The 15,236-nt window shown below is 41.7% G+C and overlaps 2 protein-coding genes across 5 annotated transcripts in view; one reads left to right on the top strand and one right to left on the bottom strand.

Moving 5' to 3' along the window:
- TSTD2 (thiosulfate sulfurtransferase like domain containing 2) overlaps positions 1–4,696 on the bottom strand; it is a 37,494-nt gene extending 32,798 nt beyond the window's left edge. For 3 of the 4 annotated variants that reach the window (XM_029920426.1, XM_029920427.1, XM_029920425.1), the window contains exons 1-2: positions 4,357–4,696; positions 1,915–2,127 (exon numbers count right to left, since the gene is read on the bottom strand). In XM_029920426.1, coding sequence (XP_029776286.1) covers positions 1,915–2,079 — 165 coding nt within the window. In that variant the 5' untranslated portion in view covers positions 2,080–2,127; positions 4,357–4,696. The remainder of the gene's footprint in view (positions 1–1,914; positions 2,128–4,356) is intronic. The other variant, XM_029920428.1, reaches the window with a different exon arrangement.
- NCBP1 (nuclear cap binding protein subunit 1) overlaps positions 4,350–15,236 on the top strand; it is a 37,543-nt gene continuing 26,656 nt past the window's right edge. Inside the window, exons 1-4 of the mRNA XM_029920422.1 lie at positions 4,350–5,023; positions 12,117–12,205; positions 12,753–12,853; positions 14,920–15,076. Coding sequence (XP_029776282.1) covers positions 4,990–5,023; positions 12,117–12,205; positions 12,753–12,853; positions 14,920–15,076 — 381 coding nt within the window. The 5' untranslated portion in view covers positions 4,350–4,989. The remainder of the gene's footprint in view (positions 5,024–12,116; positions 12,206–12,752; positions 12,854–14,919; positions 15,077–15,236) is intronic.

The following is a 15,236-nucleotide window of genomic DNA, read 5'->3' as shown; positions in this document are numbered from 1 at the left end:
CTCTTGTGATGCTAGAATGAAAGTGAAGTGTGGGTATGAGCTCATGGTGTAATACTGAATGGTAGTAAATATAGAAGTATATGTATGGTATATGTAGACGTTTATGTACTCATCTACATATTCTCCTAGCTTCACACACCAGAGATCCTGGGAGAAGCAACATTTAGTAGCAATGAGCCTGCTGAGCCTCCAGCTTGTGGTTTTTCATTAGAAGCAACCAGAGCTCCTTAAAGAAATGTCTGATTCCAAGGATGGGGCAGGGAAAATACAAGATGAGCCTGGAACATCTTTTTGAGTCAGAAAGTAAGGAAATGCTCAAACAATGATGGGAGCAAGTCAAAAGGACATAGATACTAGTGTGAAAGGGCACCCGGCCAAATCTGAGACAATCTGAGCATTGCAATAAACCCAACAAATAAAATGCAAACCTACAGTCCTCACAGATACAAATAATTTGGGAGAAAAGAAGATTCTTCCTTACAGCAAAATGCCAAGTAGTAAATCTAGAAGGAATGAAGCAATTAGAAAATCACCCTTTATCAGCCATCACCATATAACTAACTAAGCAAAGAAACACCAAAGAATCTAAAACTAGTAAATGACAGTTGGATAAGGAATAGGATATTGACACAGTCTCAATGTACCCCCCTTTCCCCTAAATACTGATTTCTTAAAAGGGAAAAAAGTATAATTTTGTAACAGAGAAATCTGGTAGTCACTCCTTCAATCAAGTAAACACAGCTAACACCACCAGTAATGGGACAAATGGCCATTGAGAACCACCTGATAGATTGTTGCCAGATGAACACAGCATCTCTCGTGGGATAGCCATGGTAATAAAAGCATTAACCTGAATCCACTCATAAGGAAACATGAGTGAAGATCAAACAAAGGGATGTTCTACAAAATAACTCATGTAATCTTTAAAATTGCCATGGTCATGATTTCGGAGGGAAAATGAGAACGTTCCAGGCTGAAGAACATATAAGACATGACAACTCAGTGCAACACCCTAGAGTGGATCTATAAAAGCTGTTTGGTACAAGTGATGAAACATGAACAGAGCTTGTGTGCAAAGGGGATATGATGGTCCTCTGTACAATGCTGGCAACTTTCCTCTAAACCTGAAATTACTGCAAGGTAATATTTGAAAAAACTTTCTGTACCCTTTGGTTTCATTTTCAAGGACATCTGTGTCAGATGAGAATAGAGGGGTGGTGGATAAGAAGTTATAGGCAGAGACATCTATTCTTCATTGACATGAAGCCAACAAAAGTAACTGTGGAAGAAGGACAGCAGACTGGGGGTAAGAAAACTAAGTCTCAGTTGCATGTCCTCAAGTCATTTTCCTCCCTCTGACCTTCAACAGGAAGTTTGAGTCAATGATCTCTGAAAAAAAGGATAAATAGCATAGAAGAGCAGCACATCAATATCACCTCGCATTATAATCCAATCCCAACTGTCCTTAGTAAGCTTGCACAACCATTCGGGGCTGTTCTGTCCCTTGTCCTAACCAGAAGAACCCAGCCAGGTAGATCAGATCAGGAGTCTTAGATGGCAGCTGCCCTACTGCCTGTCTGTTCACCATAAGACAAGGTCTCCTGGGATCGTGGGATTCTTCCCCTAGCTCTAGGTGGGAAAAGGAATTCAGCCCGTCTATCTAGGATCTGTCCTCAAGTCCTCAGCCATAGTATTCCACAGTCACACCTTGCCTATGATTCTTCTTTGCTGGCGCTGACTTAAGATCACTAGTGAATGACCCTAACTAGACCTTGCCTTGAGCATGGTAGCAGCCTTCTGTCTCACTAGACCTCTGTCCCCTGAAGGCCAGCCTTGATGAGCTACTAATAGATGCATCTGACCTAACTATACATACATGATCCTGAAGCATACATAGCAATGCGGCAATTTTACCTTTTTCTTGGCAAATGAGTATTTCTTTTTCGTACTGACATCCAACTCTGCTTTGAGACTGCTACAGGGATTGATAAGCCTTGTGTCTTTTAAATCGAGGTCTGAAAATCTTAAAACACAGGCCTCCAGGTCATCTCCTTGGTCTGGTGAAGTGAAAGAAGGCATCTGGTTTGATTGCAGTAGTGGGGCAGACTCCTTTTAGTTAACTATTTCCTAGGAAGCAAGGGAGAAACAACAATGTCAGTCTTTGATTACTATTTGAAGTAAAATTGAAGCTAATTAATCAATCAGGCAAATGAGCATGGGCCAAGCAACCCAAGCCATCCATCCATTCACTCAGTCATTCAATAAATATTTATTTAGCACCTACTCTATGCCAGGCACTGTTCTAGACAATAGGAATAGAGCAGTGAAAGAAAAAGAAAAAATTCTTCTTTCTTGTAGTTTACGTTCCAATAGGGAGAGGCAGAAAGTAAACAAATATATCGATTAAATTTAAAAAGTCAGATAGGAGGAACACCTGGTGGCTCAGTTGGTTAAGCATTCAACTCTTGATTTTGGCTCAAGCCATGATCTCAAGGTTATGAGATAGAGCCCTGCGTGGGGCTCTGTGCTGAACATGGAGCCTACTCAAGATTTTCTCTCTCCCTCTTTTTCTGCCTCTCCCCTCTTTCACCTCTTTAAAAAGTCAGAAAGGAAAAGGGTCACAAAGATAAAAAACAGGGTAAGGAGTTGGGAGTGATGGACAGGCTCTTTAAAACAATGAATGAATAGGTAAAGTCTTTCTGAGGCAGTAGCATTTGAGCAGACACCTAAATTAGGGGGTAAGTCCTGCAAACATTTAAGGTAAATTATACCAGAAAAGCACCAGCTACAACCAAAATCAACCAAACTGTATGCTAGACTTCAACTATAAACACTTTGTCCTTTTTTGTCCTCTAATTTTAGAGCTGTCCAAATTCTGTTCCTTAGAAGAAGTAACAACCAAGAAAGCCCCATTTTAATAAAAAGAAGAAATATAAAATACAAAAATCACTCCTGTGGCCAAATCTCATCCAAATGGACATACTACCAATCCCATTCAAGTCACCATCATTTCTCTCTTTTTTAAAAAGGTTTTTAATGCTTATTTATTTTTTGAGAGAGAGAGAGAGCAAGCAGGGGAGGGGCTAACAGTGTGGGAGACTGAAGACAGAATCTGAAGCAGGCTCCAGGTTCTGAGCTGTCAGCACAGAGCCCAAAGCGGGGCTGGAACTCACGAACTATGAGATCATGACTGGAGTTGAAGTCCAATGCTTAATCTGAGCCACCCAGGTGCCCCAGGCCACCCTCATTTCTTGACTGAATTACTGCAGTAGCCTAACTGCCCTCCTCCTCAGAAAGGTTACTAAACAGTAGTCCAAAGGCTTCTAAACATACTCTAATAAAGTCCAAAGTCCATCAGAAGCCCCTCTCACCGCCTTTCATCTCATCTACTACACTCCCTTTGATCACTCTCTGATTACACTGTTCATTCCAGAATAGATCACCAGCACCAAGAAAGCAAGGGTTTTCCTTTGTTTGCCTCTGCATCTTTGTCATGTAGAACACTGCCTGGCCTACAGGAGATGCTAAATATCAACAAACACAATTTATTTGTTGAACGAAATAAAACAGTGATTGGGTAGCCAGGGAAGTCTTCTCTGATATTCAAGCTGAGGCCTAAATCACAAGGACCATCCATGCAGATTGAGGAGCAGAGATCCTCAGGCAAAGGAAACAGTATAAATTCCTAAAGTGGGAACAAGCTTGCCTTATTAGAGAAACAGGAAGAAAGTCAGAATAAATGGAGTACAGTAATATGAGAAAGCACAACCCTGTAGGTCGGGGAACAGAGTTTGCAATGCAAAGTAACTGGAGAGTTGTAAACAAAGGAATAACGTGGTCTGATTAATCTTCAAAGTAGAAGTAGCAAGGTCTACAGACGGACTGTTATGTAGGAAATGAAAGAAAAGGAGGACCCAAGAATGACTCCTACCTACATTTTTGAATTAAGCAATCAGATGGAAGATGCCATTCATTGAAATGGTTAACCCAGAGGCATGGGTTAGGATACAAGAGTGAAACGAGGCAGTCAGAGGTGTAAGTGCGGTACTCATCGGAGACGTCAGGGCAGGGAATACATACTTGTATATGGGTCCCCAATAACATTGAAAAAAAAATGACTAGAGCAATCACCTGTTCCTTCCTAAAAAAACCGAGAAGGGTGAAGGGTAAGATGACCGCCCGAGGGTAACACCGCGGCGGCAGGGCTCCGGCTCAGGCGGGTCTTCCAGTCCCAAGTCCCGCAAGCGCGGCACCGCCCCCCACCCGGCCCCACCCCGGTCCAGGGCAGGCCAATTGCTCCGCCCAGCTTTCCCGACTAGGCGAAGGCCCGGAAGTGGGAGTAAGAAGAGCACGCACCCGCCAGTCCTAGTTCTTTCTTAGATCTTTCTTCATCGAACCGTCTCCGCCTAGGAATCGTCACTGCGCACCGTCCCAAGAACCTTCACCAGCCCCCCTCCTGTAGTTTACGGAGGAAGGCACACTGGAGACCTGGCCTCGCCCCGGAAGTCCTCGACGCTGCTAGCGAAAGGGCCGCCGGGAAGACTCTGCGAGGCCTCAGGGAGGGTCTGAAGTTAAGGCGGGGATTCCAGGGTGTTTTGTGGACAGGCCGCCGCTAGGCTTGGCTTGCGGCCGGCGGCCTCCGACTGGCTAAAGAGGCGGTGCTTTCCGCGTGGCCCCGGAAGGACTTATAGCGAAAGGCGGGAGAAGGAAGCTGCCAGGAGGCGGAGGAAGCCCGAGGGGGCGGTTGCGAGCCGACCGGACGCGCTCGGCCTGGTGCGGTCCCCGACACCGGCTCTCTCGCACCCGAGCCCGCCAGGCCCACTCCGCAGCCTCTCTTGCCTGCGCTTCCGGGACCCGTCTTGAGCGAGTGCGCCTGCGCGCCGGCTACTGCGCGCGCCTCCTTGCTGTCTTCACACCGACCGGCGGTCGGACAGTCCCTGCAGCTCCTCCCGCCCGGCTTCTCGTTTAGGCAGTGCCTCGGCGTGCGGCATGTCGCGGCGGCGACACAGCGACGAGAACGACGGTGAGTGCCCCCGGCCCGGCCGCTGAGGCCGCGCCCAGGCGGGAAGCGAGGTCCCGGCGGCTCGAGGGAAGGGTCGGAAAGCCCTCCCCCACCCCACCCCGGGAGCGTTCGGAGAGCCACGGAGTGAAGGAGGGTGGCACAGCGGGAGTATGGCCAGGCGACTTCTGGAAAGCCTCCGCTTCCTCCCACCCCAGCTCCTTTAGTGGTCGGCCTGGTGGACCTCTCTAGTCTCTAAGGACTCAACGATTTGGTCTTTAGTGCCGTCGAGTAGGGACATACGTCTGGGTCGGTGCGGCCGTCTCTTAGGCACAGTGACAGGGACCAGTAGTGTCAGGGGCTCGTTTTGACCCTCAGACCTGTCAAGGGCCCTCAGAAGGGAAGGAACAAAGCAGTGAGTGGGAGATCTTGTGAATCGCAGTCTGAGCTGTGCTATACGGGTCATGCGTTGGTTTGCCTTTTTTCAAACGGCAGGGAAAGAAATCTGCGTCTTCTCCATACTCACGAGGTCACTAATAAACAGGTGGACGTTGTTAAGTTAGATTTTGAGCTGGCTGCAAAGGGCATTTCCCTCGTGAAAGAGGGGTGCTAGACAAATCACGTGGGGGGCTCTTAGAGGTGTAGATCAGTGGTTCTCCATTTCATTTGGATGGTAGCGCTCCTGGGATCATGGTATTGACACCATAAGAACCAAGGATAATTTGCTAGTTAAGAACTGGGAATGGGGCGCCTGGGTGGCTCAGTCGGTTAAGCGGCCGACTTTGGCTCAGGTCAGAATCTCATGGTTTATAGGTTCGAGCCCCGAGTCGGGCTCAGAGCCTGGAGCCTGCTTCGGATTCTGTCTCCCTCTCTCTCTGCCCCTACCCTGCTTGCTCTCTGTCTCTCTCTTTCTCAAAAAGAATAAACATCAAAAAAAAAAAAAAAAAACAGGGAAAGTTGCTTACCTTACAGAAATCTGTCAACACACATCCACCAAGAAAGAAAAACAGAAACTAAGTAATTCCCTCACTATATTCTAGTGTATTGCTATTTAAAGAGTGTGGTGTATTGGTTAAGAGGCTAAATCAGAGGATTTAAGTTCAAAACTAGACCCTACCATTACTTCATAATCTTGTCCAGGCTTTATTGCCTCCGTAAACCTTTGTCTGTAAAACAGAAATGTGTTACATACCTCTTCTCAGTTAGGGTTAAGTGAGGTAATACATGCAACAAATACCTCATGATGATATTTACTGATTTATCAACTGTCCATGCTTAAGAGGTAACAAGCATTGGCAGATGTCAACAGTGTAAGAAAAAAATAAGGAAGAAATATTTTAATTTAATTTTGTTCCCTAACATTTTTCTCAGCTTGAATCTTGGGGCCTTTGGGAGTAGGAGCAGAATCAGATGTATTTAGTTTCATTTATTTTTTTGAAGGAGAGAGAGACAACATGAGCAGGGGAGGGGCAGAGAGAGGGAGACACAGAATCTGAAGCAGGCTCCAGGCTCTGAGCTGGCAGCACAGAGCCTGATGTGGGGCTCAAATTCAGGCACTGTGAGATCCTGACCTGAGCCGAAGTCAGATGATTAGCTGACTCAGCCACCCAGGCACCTCTCATGTTTTTAGTTTTAACAATGAAACATCAGATTTCTGCTAGGGAATAGTTTGAGAGGGTAGTTCTAATCCAGCCTTATCTGACACCTAGGGGTCCAGAGTTTTAGTGTAATAAACACAGAGACACAGCCTGCAGTGTCTAGACACCAGTGAAAGCAAGTCAGGGTTGTCGACACTACACAGGTATTACTCCGCTGCGTGCCTAGATTGTTGTTGTTTAATACATGAGGCTTTTTGCATAACGTACATACTGGGTACAGAAAATGCAGCTTACCTATGCTTTGAATTTGATTAATCAAAAACTAATGCCTGGGGGCACCTGGGTGGCTCAGTCAGTTGGGCGTCCGGCTTCAGCTCAGGTCATGATCTCTTCGAGCCCCGCATCAGGCTCTGCTGACAGCTCAGAGCCTGGAGCTTGCTTCGGGTTCTATGTCTCCCTCTCTCTCTGACCCTCCCCTGATCGCGCTGTTTCTGTCTCTCAAAAATAAATTTAAAAAACATTAAAAAAAAAAATAATGCCTGAATTGCTCACTTGGGGTTCTGGGAACTTGAGTCTTTTAAAGTTCTTCCCATTTTCTTTGCTTTTCCAATACTTTCTTTTCTCCACTCTTCTCACTACTAGGGTACCTTAAGGGGAGAGAAAATGTTTCCAGAGGGCAGCCTGGAGAATTGAATATTAATATGTAGAAAAACAACTTTTGCTTTTGTTATTGTGATGGTGGCCTAACTTTTTTGGGAGTTAGTTTCTTTTAATACCAGATGGCCAGTAAATCAGGGTCCATTTGGGTCTTGGTGCAGGAAGCTCATATTAAATAACAGAAAGCAGTAAAATAAGGAGTTAATTAAAGTTTACTGTGGTGAATAATTTAGTAGTAGAGGGGCAGTTCATAGTTCCTCTTAGATACTATACCGAATCTGGAGCTTCTATGAATTGTCACAACTTGGGTAACAGCCAGCTAGGGTTTACTCTAAACAGTGATCTGAATGTTTTAGTTAAGCATCTACTGATTTTTTTAAGATCTGAAATAGTAGATACTTAAATGTTAGAGAAGACTATTTTAAAACAGGCTGAATTATAATAGTCCTAATTAAGTACATACATCAGCATTTCTGGATTATTGTCAGCACTTATCAGTCACTGACTGCCGTGACTTTCCATTTGCCTCGCAAGATATGATCATTTATTCAACCGAAATTACCAGCGCCAAGCACTGTCCTAACTACTGGCATGTCCTAACTACTGGCATGCAGTAGTGGACAGCATAAAGATGAAGCATCCTTTTACAGACAGAATACTGACAAGTAAAATAGAGTGTATCAAATGGTGGCCAGTGCTATGGAGAAACATAAAAGCTGGTAAAGGGGGTGGAGACTGTTGTTGAGGTGGAGTTGCTGTTTTATGTAGGTTGATCAGGGAAGGCCTCACTGAGAACCGTGTCTGATCCGAAGACTTGCAGGAAGTAAGGGAGCACACCAGACTGCTGTATGGGGGAAAGCAGTGGTCTAAGAAGAGGGAGCTGTGAGTGCAGAGGACTTAAGGCTGGGGCATTCTTGTCATGTTCACAGAAAGCAAGGAGGCCAGTGGTGCCAGAGCAGAGTTGGCGGGGTGAGGGGGGCTGAGGGGGTGGTTGTAGGAGCTAAGATACCTAAGATAGGTAGCAGAGGATCTGCTCATAAAGGGCAGTTTTAAAATTGTGTCTCTTTGTTGAGGCTAGAGTGTTTAGGATCCAGCGAAACAAGAGACTATACCAATGAAGTTCAGCTGGAGTTCAGTTTATAGAGAAGGAAAGGGAAGTCCTCAGTGGGAAATTAGTGTGTGTGGATACTAGTCCACTGCTAAATCTAACTCACTTCTTAGAATCTAAGAATGTCTCTGAAGCTTTTCAGTTATTACAGGATATGCCTATAAGAGCTGTTCAGTACACTGCTTATTTTGTTCTTCTAAGAAAGTACTTATATTATCCATAATCTTTGCCAGAAACCTGTATTAACTCCCTATTAAACTACTTGGAATTAGGTCCTTGTCTTCTAGACTGACTGCTTTTTTAACTTCATTATAGAAAAAAATGTAATTAGAAGTGAAGGGATTTGTTACTCCAAGGAAGAGTGTAGTTTGTTACAGGCATGGTGGTCACCTCTGCTTTAAATCTGCAAGATCAAGCAAGATGCTTTACTTTTTTCCCTTTTCCCTTGTTGGTTTTGCTCCTTTACTTTCTCTTTTACAGGATTGGTCTTTGTTTTCTAGTTTGTGGTTTCTATAGTAAGTAAAAATACAAGATGTAGTACAGTATATCCTTATAAATTTAGGATCACCTTACAGGAAAAAAAATTATTGGTGTATGAAGATCCTTTCAAATGGGTTGCTTTTTATTTATTTATTTTTAGTGCGTGTTTATTTTATTTTATTTTCTTTTTTGAAGGAGAGAGAGATAGAGCGTGACCCTCGGAGGGGCAGAGAGAAAGGGAGACACAGAATCTGAAATAGGCTCTAGGCTTCGAGCTGTCAGCACAGAGCCCAATGCAGAGCTCAGACTCAGGAGCCCTGAGATCATAAGCTGAGCTGAAGTCAGATGCTTAACGGACTGAGCCATCCAGGTGCCCCTCAGATGGGTTTTAATAAAGACCCACTTCTCTCCTCTGTACTAGCCATGGCTGGCAGGGTGAAGTGGCAATATGTAACTTGAATCTAGATTGTAAAACTTATACAGAGCTACATTTAATGTAAAATGTATTCTTGCTCTGGGAGCTACCATGGATATGTTTTCTTGAGGGTATTGGGAACATTAAGCTAAGCTAATTCTTCACGTTATCCTTAAGGAGGGTGCTTTATTCTGTGTAGCCAGGTTATCTTCTAAGTTCAATATCCTGTTACTGTCTATGAGTTCACATGTGTCTGTAGTTTTACCACACACACTCCCACCTTCACATCCTCTCATACATCAGGAAAGAGTGGGGCATATCTTCTTAATGTGTTCTGCCTCTTCCATTCTTTAAACAAAACTTGTCCTTTGATACGGTCAGAATGGGAAGAGAGAAACTAGGAGTTGTAGTTCAAGGAGGACTATGTACTTGTATTTTCTAGTTTTTCTTCAGAAATCCTACCTTCTCTCCCTACAGCATTATGTTCTCCTTTTTTTAAGTTACAAGAGGGCCTGGGAAGGTTGTTTTAAAGACCAAGGTATTATTCCAAATTAATTTGGGAACGAGCTAACTGGATAGTTAATTTAGGGAGGATGTGGAGGGTAGGATGTGAGATAAAGGGTTGGCAGAGTGGATGGCCTAGAAGGAAGGCAATGATAGTTAAAAGTTTGAAAAGATGATCATAAAAAAACAAAAAAACTGCTCTTCTTCAGCTAGTTTTTCAGCATCTGCATTTTCCCAACCTTACCAGAAACCTGGTTCTGAAGGACACTATTAGTATATTCTGCTTTCTAGAATAGAGTTCCTCAGCATCAGCACTATTGACATTTCAGGCTGGATTATTCTTCGCTGTTGGGCGTTGTCCTAGGCAATGTAATATGTTTAGCAAAATCCCTGGCTTCTACCCACTGGATGCCAGGAGCACTCCCCCAGTTGTGACAACTAAAAATGTCTCCAGAGATTTCCACGTGGTCCCGAGCGGGGGCAAAATCTCACCCAATTAAGAACGAACCACTGCTCTAGAAGAAGGCCTTTTTTTTTTTTTTTTTTTTTTAAGAAGAAGGCTATTTTAAAGTCCTGACTGACAGCTTATATAAACATTGCATTGAATATGTAGTTTTCTCAGTGAATAAATCCTGGAAACAGAAGACCTTTTTGTGAACGTTGGCAGTGGAAGCTTTATAGATTCTTGAGAATCAAGGTCACTGACTCCACTGTGTCACACATGTCCACTGTACAGGGGCAGATGTCTCTGGATAGCTCTTCTATCACACTCCATGTGTCTTCTTTTTTTATGGCCTTATCCTCTCAAAACTATATTCATTTGTTATTTAAGCTAGAGCATAATGAATGATAACTAAGAGGTCAGGGGATCAAAGCACATGGTGATTTACCCTGTGGCCTTTTATAATACCTCCGTCTGGTCCTATCTGAATGGTAATAGATTGGTTTTATTCAGTTTGAGTTCAAGTGGTACTTGAAGATCCTTTCAGTCATTGGAGACACTTAACACCAAGCTTAGAATAGCCAGGAACTGTGTTTTCTGAGAATTACTATACATTTCAAGCCAGATGTTATAGCAAGTACGTGGTTATGAATTCTGTAAAAATGGTTCAGTTCCTTTGGCACCACAAGTCTGGAGAAGATTAAAGTTATATTTAACTTACTCCTGGGTAACCCTATATCCAGATTTTCATTATTAATGCAGATCCCCAGCCCTGTTGCAGACCATTGCTTCCTTGCCCACATGCTGTCCTAATAATCTAATTGGCAAAAGTCAAAATTAAATTATGTTGGGAGGCTGGTCAACATTGTTTACCAACAACATCATGTTCTGTACTTAACACTAGTAACTTCAAATTTTTAAGGCGTAGATTATTCCACAAAAGGATACAAGGTATGTGTATTAAGGTTTTAAGCAAAATGGTAAGAGGTGATTAGCAGCAAGAGTCTATAAACAGTAGACAGTCCAGTACCTAAGGTTGATTTGTAGTTTATTCCGTTTGAATTCTTCAGCAACCCAAAGGACATATAGATGATTGGTAATGATTTCAGTGTGGTAGATATTTTTTTTTTTTAAGATCCTGTGAATGATACAGTTTTTGAATGTAATAGATAGACCAGTAGTTAAAGTAGAGAATCATAAAACATATACTTTCCCCCACCAGTTATTTGATACAGTGCTCACGACTAAAGTATATGTCTGCTGATTGTAATTCCCATTATTTGGGACTGTACCCTAATGCTGCATGTTCTACAGAACCAAAGCTAATTAAAGAGTTGAAAGCTCACATACTTGTAAAACTAGTGAGGAATCCTAATGTCTTCTGCTCCCTTTCCTATCTTTTGACATTTTCGTGTTGTTTTTGTTTTTATTTTTTCCCTAGCTGAGTTTTTCCAAACCATTCAACCTGGTTTTCATGATTAGGATAATGAGTCCTACTGGCACTAAGAGGCTTTAAGACCAAGCAACTGAAGATTAGTGAACAGTTCAGTTTAAAGAATGGGAGTGGCGGTACATGAGTGGTCCAGAGAGTATTCTGACTACCGGTTAGGATGTTGTAGGCACCGCTCCTGCCTATCACAGAAGTGGACGGGGCTGCTGCATTGCATAGCTCCATGGGGCACTGTTCATACAAAACTGAACATAACTCATGCCTCTTAGAGTTATTATAGTGTCTCAGGGTATGGAGATCTTTGGTGAATCTAGCCCAGTCTGAAATGTGATGGGTCAGTTAAGATTGCCTCCTGTGTGTAAAAAGTAGAGTTTCTGGTAGGAAAGAGATTAGAGCACTAAAAAAGTTAAATTTGTGGTACCAGATTCATCCTGTCGTTTCTATTTTTACATTATTGAAACAGGGGGACAGCCTCACAAAAGGAGAAAGACCTCTGATGCAAATGAAACTGAAGATCATTTGGAATCTTTAATATGCAAAGTAGGAGAAAAGGTATGTGCCACATAGGTACACAGTGTGAGGGGCTTAGGGTTGTAGTTGACTTTGATTGATTTCTGCAGCTGAAACTTGGTGATTTTAGTTTTAGGAATCTATATCCCAAAATAAATGCATATCAAAACCCGTGGAATACAGATAATTGAGAGATCAATGTTTTTAGTAATTTTCATAGAATATGAATGTGAATCTTGGAAAAGACCTTAAGGAAAAATCCTTTCAACTTCTAAATGAAGAACCAAACAAGTCCTGGTTACCTGAGGTAGTTTACTGAGAGTCATATTCAGTGAATCAGTTACAGAGGTTTAAAAAAGCTGATAATGTCCTCACATTTCTGATTCTGCTGCCTTAGACTGTTTGCTTTTAAATTTTCATTCATTCTCTTTTTATGGATTTCTAAAGAACAGCACCACCCCAGTTGATTTATACTAAACCTGTCATAGTGCCTTTTACAGATAAGACTTTAACTTTTTTTATGGTCACTTAGAAAATTTTAACTAATTGCTGAGTACTTAACAGAAATTTAATATGCTGTCCTCTACAGAGCGCCTGCTCTCTGGAGAGCAACCTAGAAGGCTTGGCGGGTGTTTTAGAAGCTGATCTTCCTAACTACAAGAGCAAGATCTTAAGGCTTCTTTGTACAGTGTATGTATGCAAAAGATTTATGAATCCAGGTGATAATGTATTATCTACTCTTAAATGCTTTGGGAGTGTTCAAAAGATGTGTATACATTGCATATATTTCATTAGCTTTCCTTCTAATGGGAAACTTATACAAATGGAATGACCTTTGGTGAACCTTAGAGATAAAAAGGACTTAAACTGAATATTTTCCTTAACATTTTGTTTATTGAAACCTTATAATCATTTGAGTTGACTAGTTTTCAATGAGAAATTAGACACTTTCACATTCAGAGATTTTCTTTTAAGCATGTAAATTTAAATATATACAATATATAGAATTTAATTTATATGTATTTTTTTTTTAATTTTTAATGTGTATTTTTTTATTATTGAGAGAGACAGAGCACGAGTGTGGAAGGGGCAGAGAGGGAGGAAGACAGAATCTGAAGCAGGTTCCAGGCTCCGAGCTGATAGCACAGAGCCCGATGCAGGGCTCTAATCCACACACCGCGAGATCAGGACCTGAACCGAAGTTGGACACTTAAACCGACTGAGCCACCCAGGCGCCCCTGTATTTTTAACTAGTAGTACTAAACAGATTCAGAAACTGGCCACTTGAGTGATTGATAGTCCTTCTAGGAAGATTGAAGAAGCTTTTGAAGCTATTAATGGACGTACTCTTTCTTTGACTTAGGTTAGCTAGAACAAATATTATTTAATCTGTGAGTAAATGAAAGTGGGAGAGTCTCATATGGAATCATGAAACAGTCTCTCCCAGTGGTAGAGTTAGCCCACACTTTCTCATCTCCCGGATAGACCTGGATCACTGTGAATTATGCTCTGCAAAGAAGTAGTTAATGACTTTTGGATAAAAGGGGTCTTTGTACTGTACATGAAGTTATAAATTATGAGGTGTTTTAAAATTTCAAATATGAATGTGACAGAAGTTACTATTTCAAATATTCTAATTAAATAATGCTAACAGCTCATTTTTGAAATTTAAAAATGTACACACAAATCAAGTTGTCAATGGATTTCATTTTAATCTCATAAAGAACAAATAATTTGGGTTATAATTTTTAAAAGAAATCCAGTTCATATTCAGGAAGACCTGTCCTTAGACTAAGAATTGACTAAGAAAAATGAAAATGCCTTCTGTTTTTGGAAGCATTTATTAAAATGGAGTAGATTTATGCTTAAACTGTGATGGAAACTATGGTTTGGGGGTTGGAGAGGAAGGTTACGATCAGTGCAAGTATTTTTGTTTCTTAAACCTAAAGTGTCCCTTACACTCTGCTAGGCACCTTGGGAAAACACAAACACAAAATCTGAATGAAACATGAGCTCCTATTTGCTTTTCTTTTTGAGATCGTTTCTAAAGCGTACCTAAATTAGGAAGCAACAATTTGCTTTCTCCAAAGATTTTTTTACTGTAATCCTCTTTCCTGCTTTTCAAATAACTGTAATGAAAATTTGCACACTTGGAGTAAGCAATCTGGTTGTAAAGAAATTTTACTGTGTCTAAGTACCATGTTGACATTCAGCAATTTAACTGATAGGAACTTGGCTGAAAGTGGTTTTAGTTTTGAATTTTTTCTAAGCAACTAGAATAGTGTCTGGAAGTAGAATTTTGGTCCTGTGACATTTGGTTAGCTAAGTTTAGAAGTGGTGAGTGTTTCATCTCCCCCTTAATGATTCTGCATTAAAGAAACTTGTTTTTCCCAGCACTCCCCGGATGTTTTGCCATGGAAACATTTTCTGTAGGCTTGCTATTAGAGTCAACTAAATACATTGGAAGATAAACTAATCTAGCATTATTTATATTAGTTTGATAACTTTATAATTAAAATGTTTTGCTTTCTTAATTCTTGGATTAACAAACGAGGTGAAATGAAAAATTGCAGGGGTCATGTCTGCAACCCCTCTCAATATTTATGCCTTTCCTGAAGTAGTTTTAAAAACACAGCTCTAAGTAATCCTGTTCCAAAGTTAATAAAATGATAAAAGATTTGTCTACTATGGAATTGAGCATCTTAACATAATGCTGTTGTTTTGGGGTTTTCTTCTTGTACTGGGTTCTCAATCAGTGCACGTCTGTTACCTGAGAAGCTGACAATTTATACAACATTAGTTGGACTGCTGAATGCCAGGAACTACAACTTCGGTGGAGAGTTTGTAGAAGCTATGATTCGTCAACTTAAAGAATCATTGAAAGCAAACAATTACAATGAAGCTGTTTATTTGGTAAGTTACTTTTTTAGTAAATTATGCCTTAGTGTTGGGATGGACCGGGGAGGTGAGCTGCAACCACCGAATACATCCTTTCTCCTGAAATACAGTTCTCCGCTCATCACAGTAGCTGCTCTTCTGAAAACATTCTCACTAAAGGTACCACAGAGCTCGT

Source organism: Suricata suricatta, chromosome 13 (assembly GCF_006229205.1).
Source record: "Suricata suricatta isolate VVHF042 chromosome 13, meerkat_22Aug2017_6uvM2_HiC, whole genome shotgun sequence".
In the NCBI taxonomy this organism is placed as follows: Eukaryota; Metazoa; Chordata; class Mammalia; order Carnivora; family Herpestidae; genus Suricata; species Suricata suricatta.
Note: the sequence above shows the minus strand (reverse complement) of the source record. Positions and strands in the feature narration are given on the sequence as shown.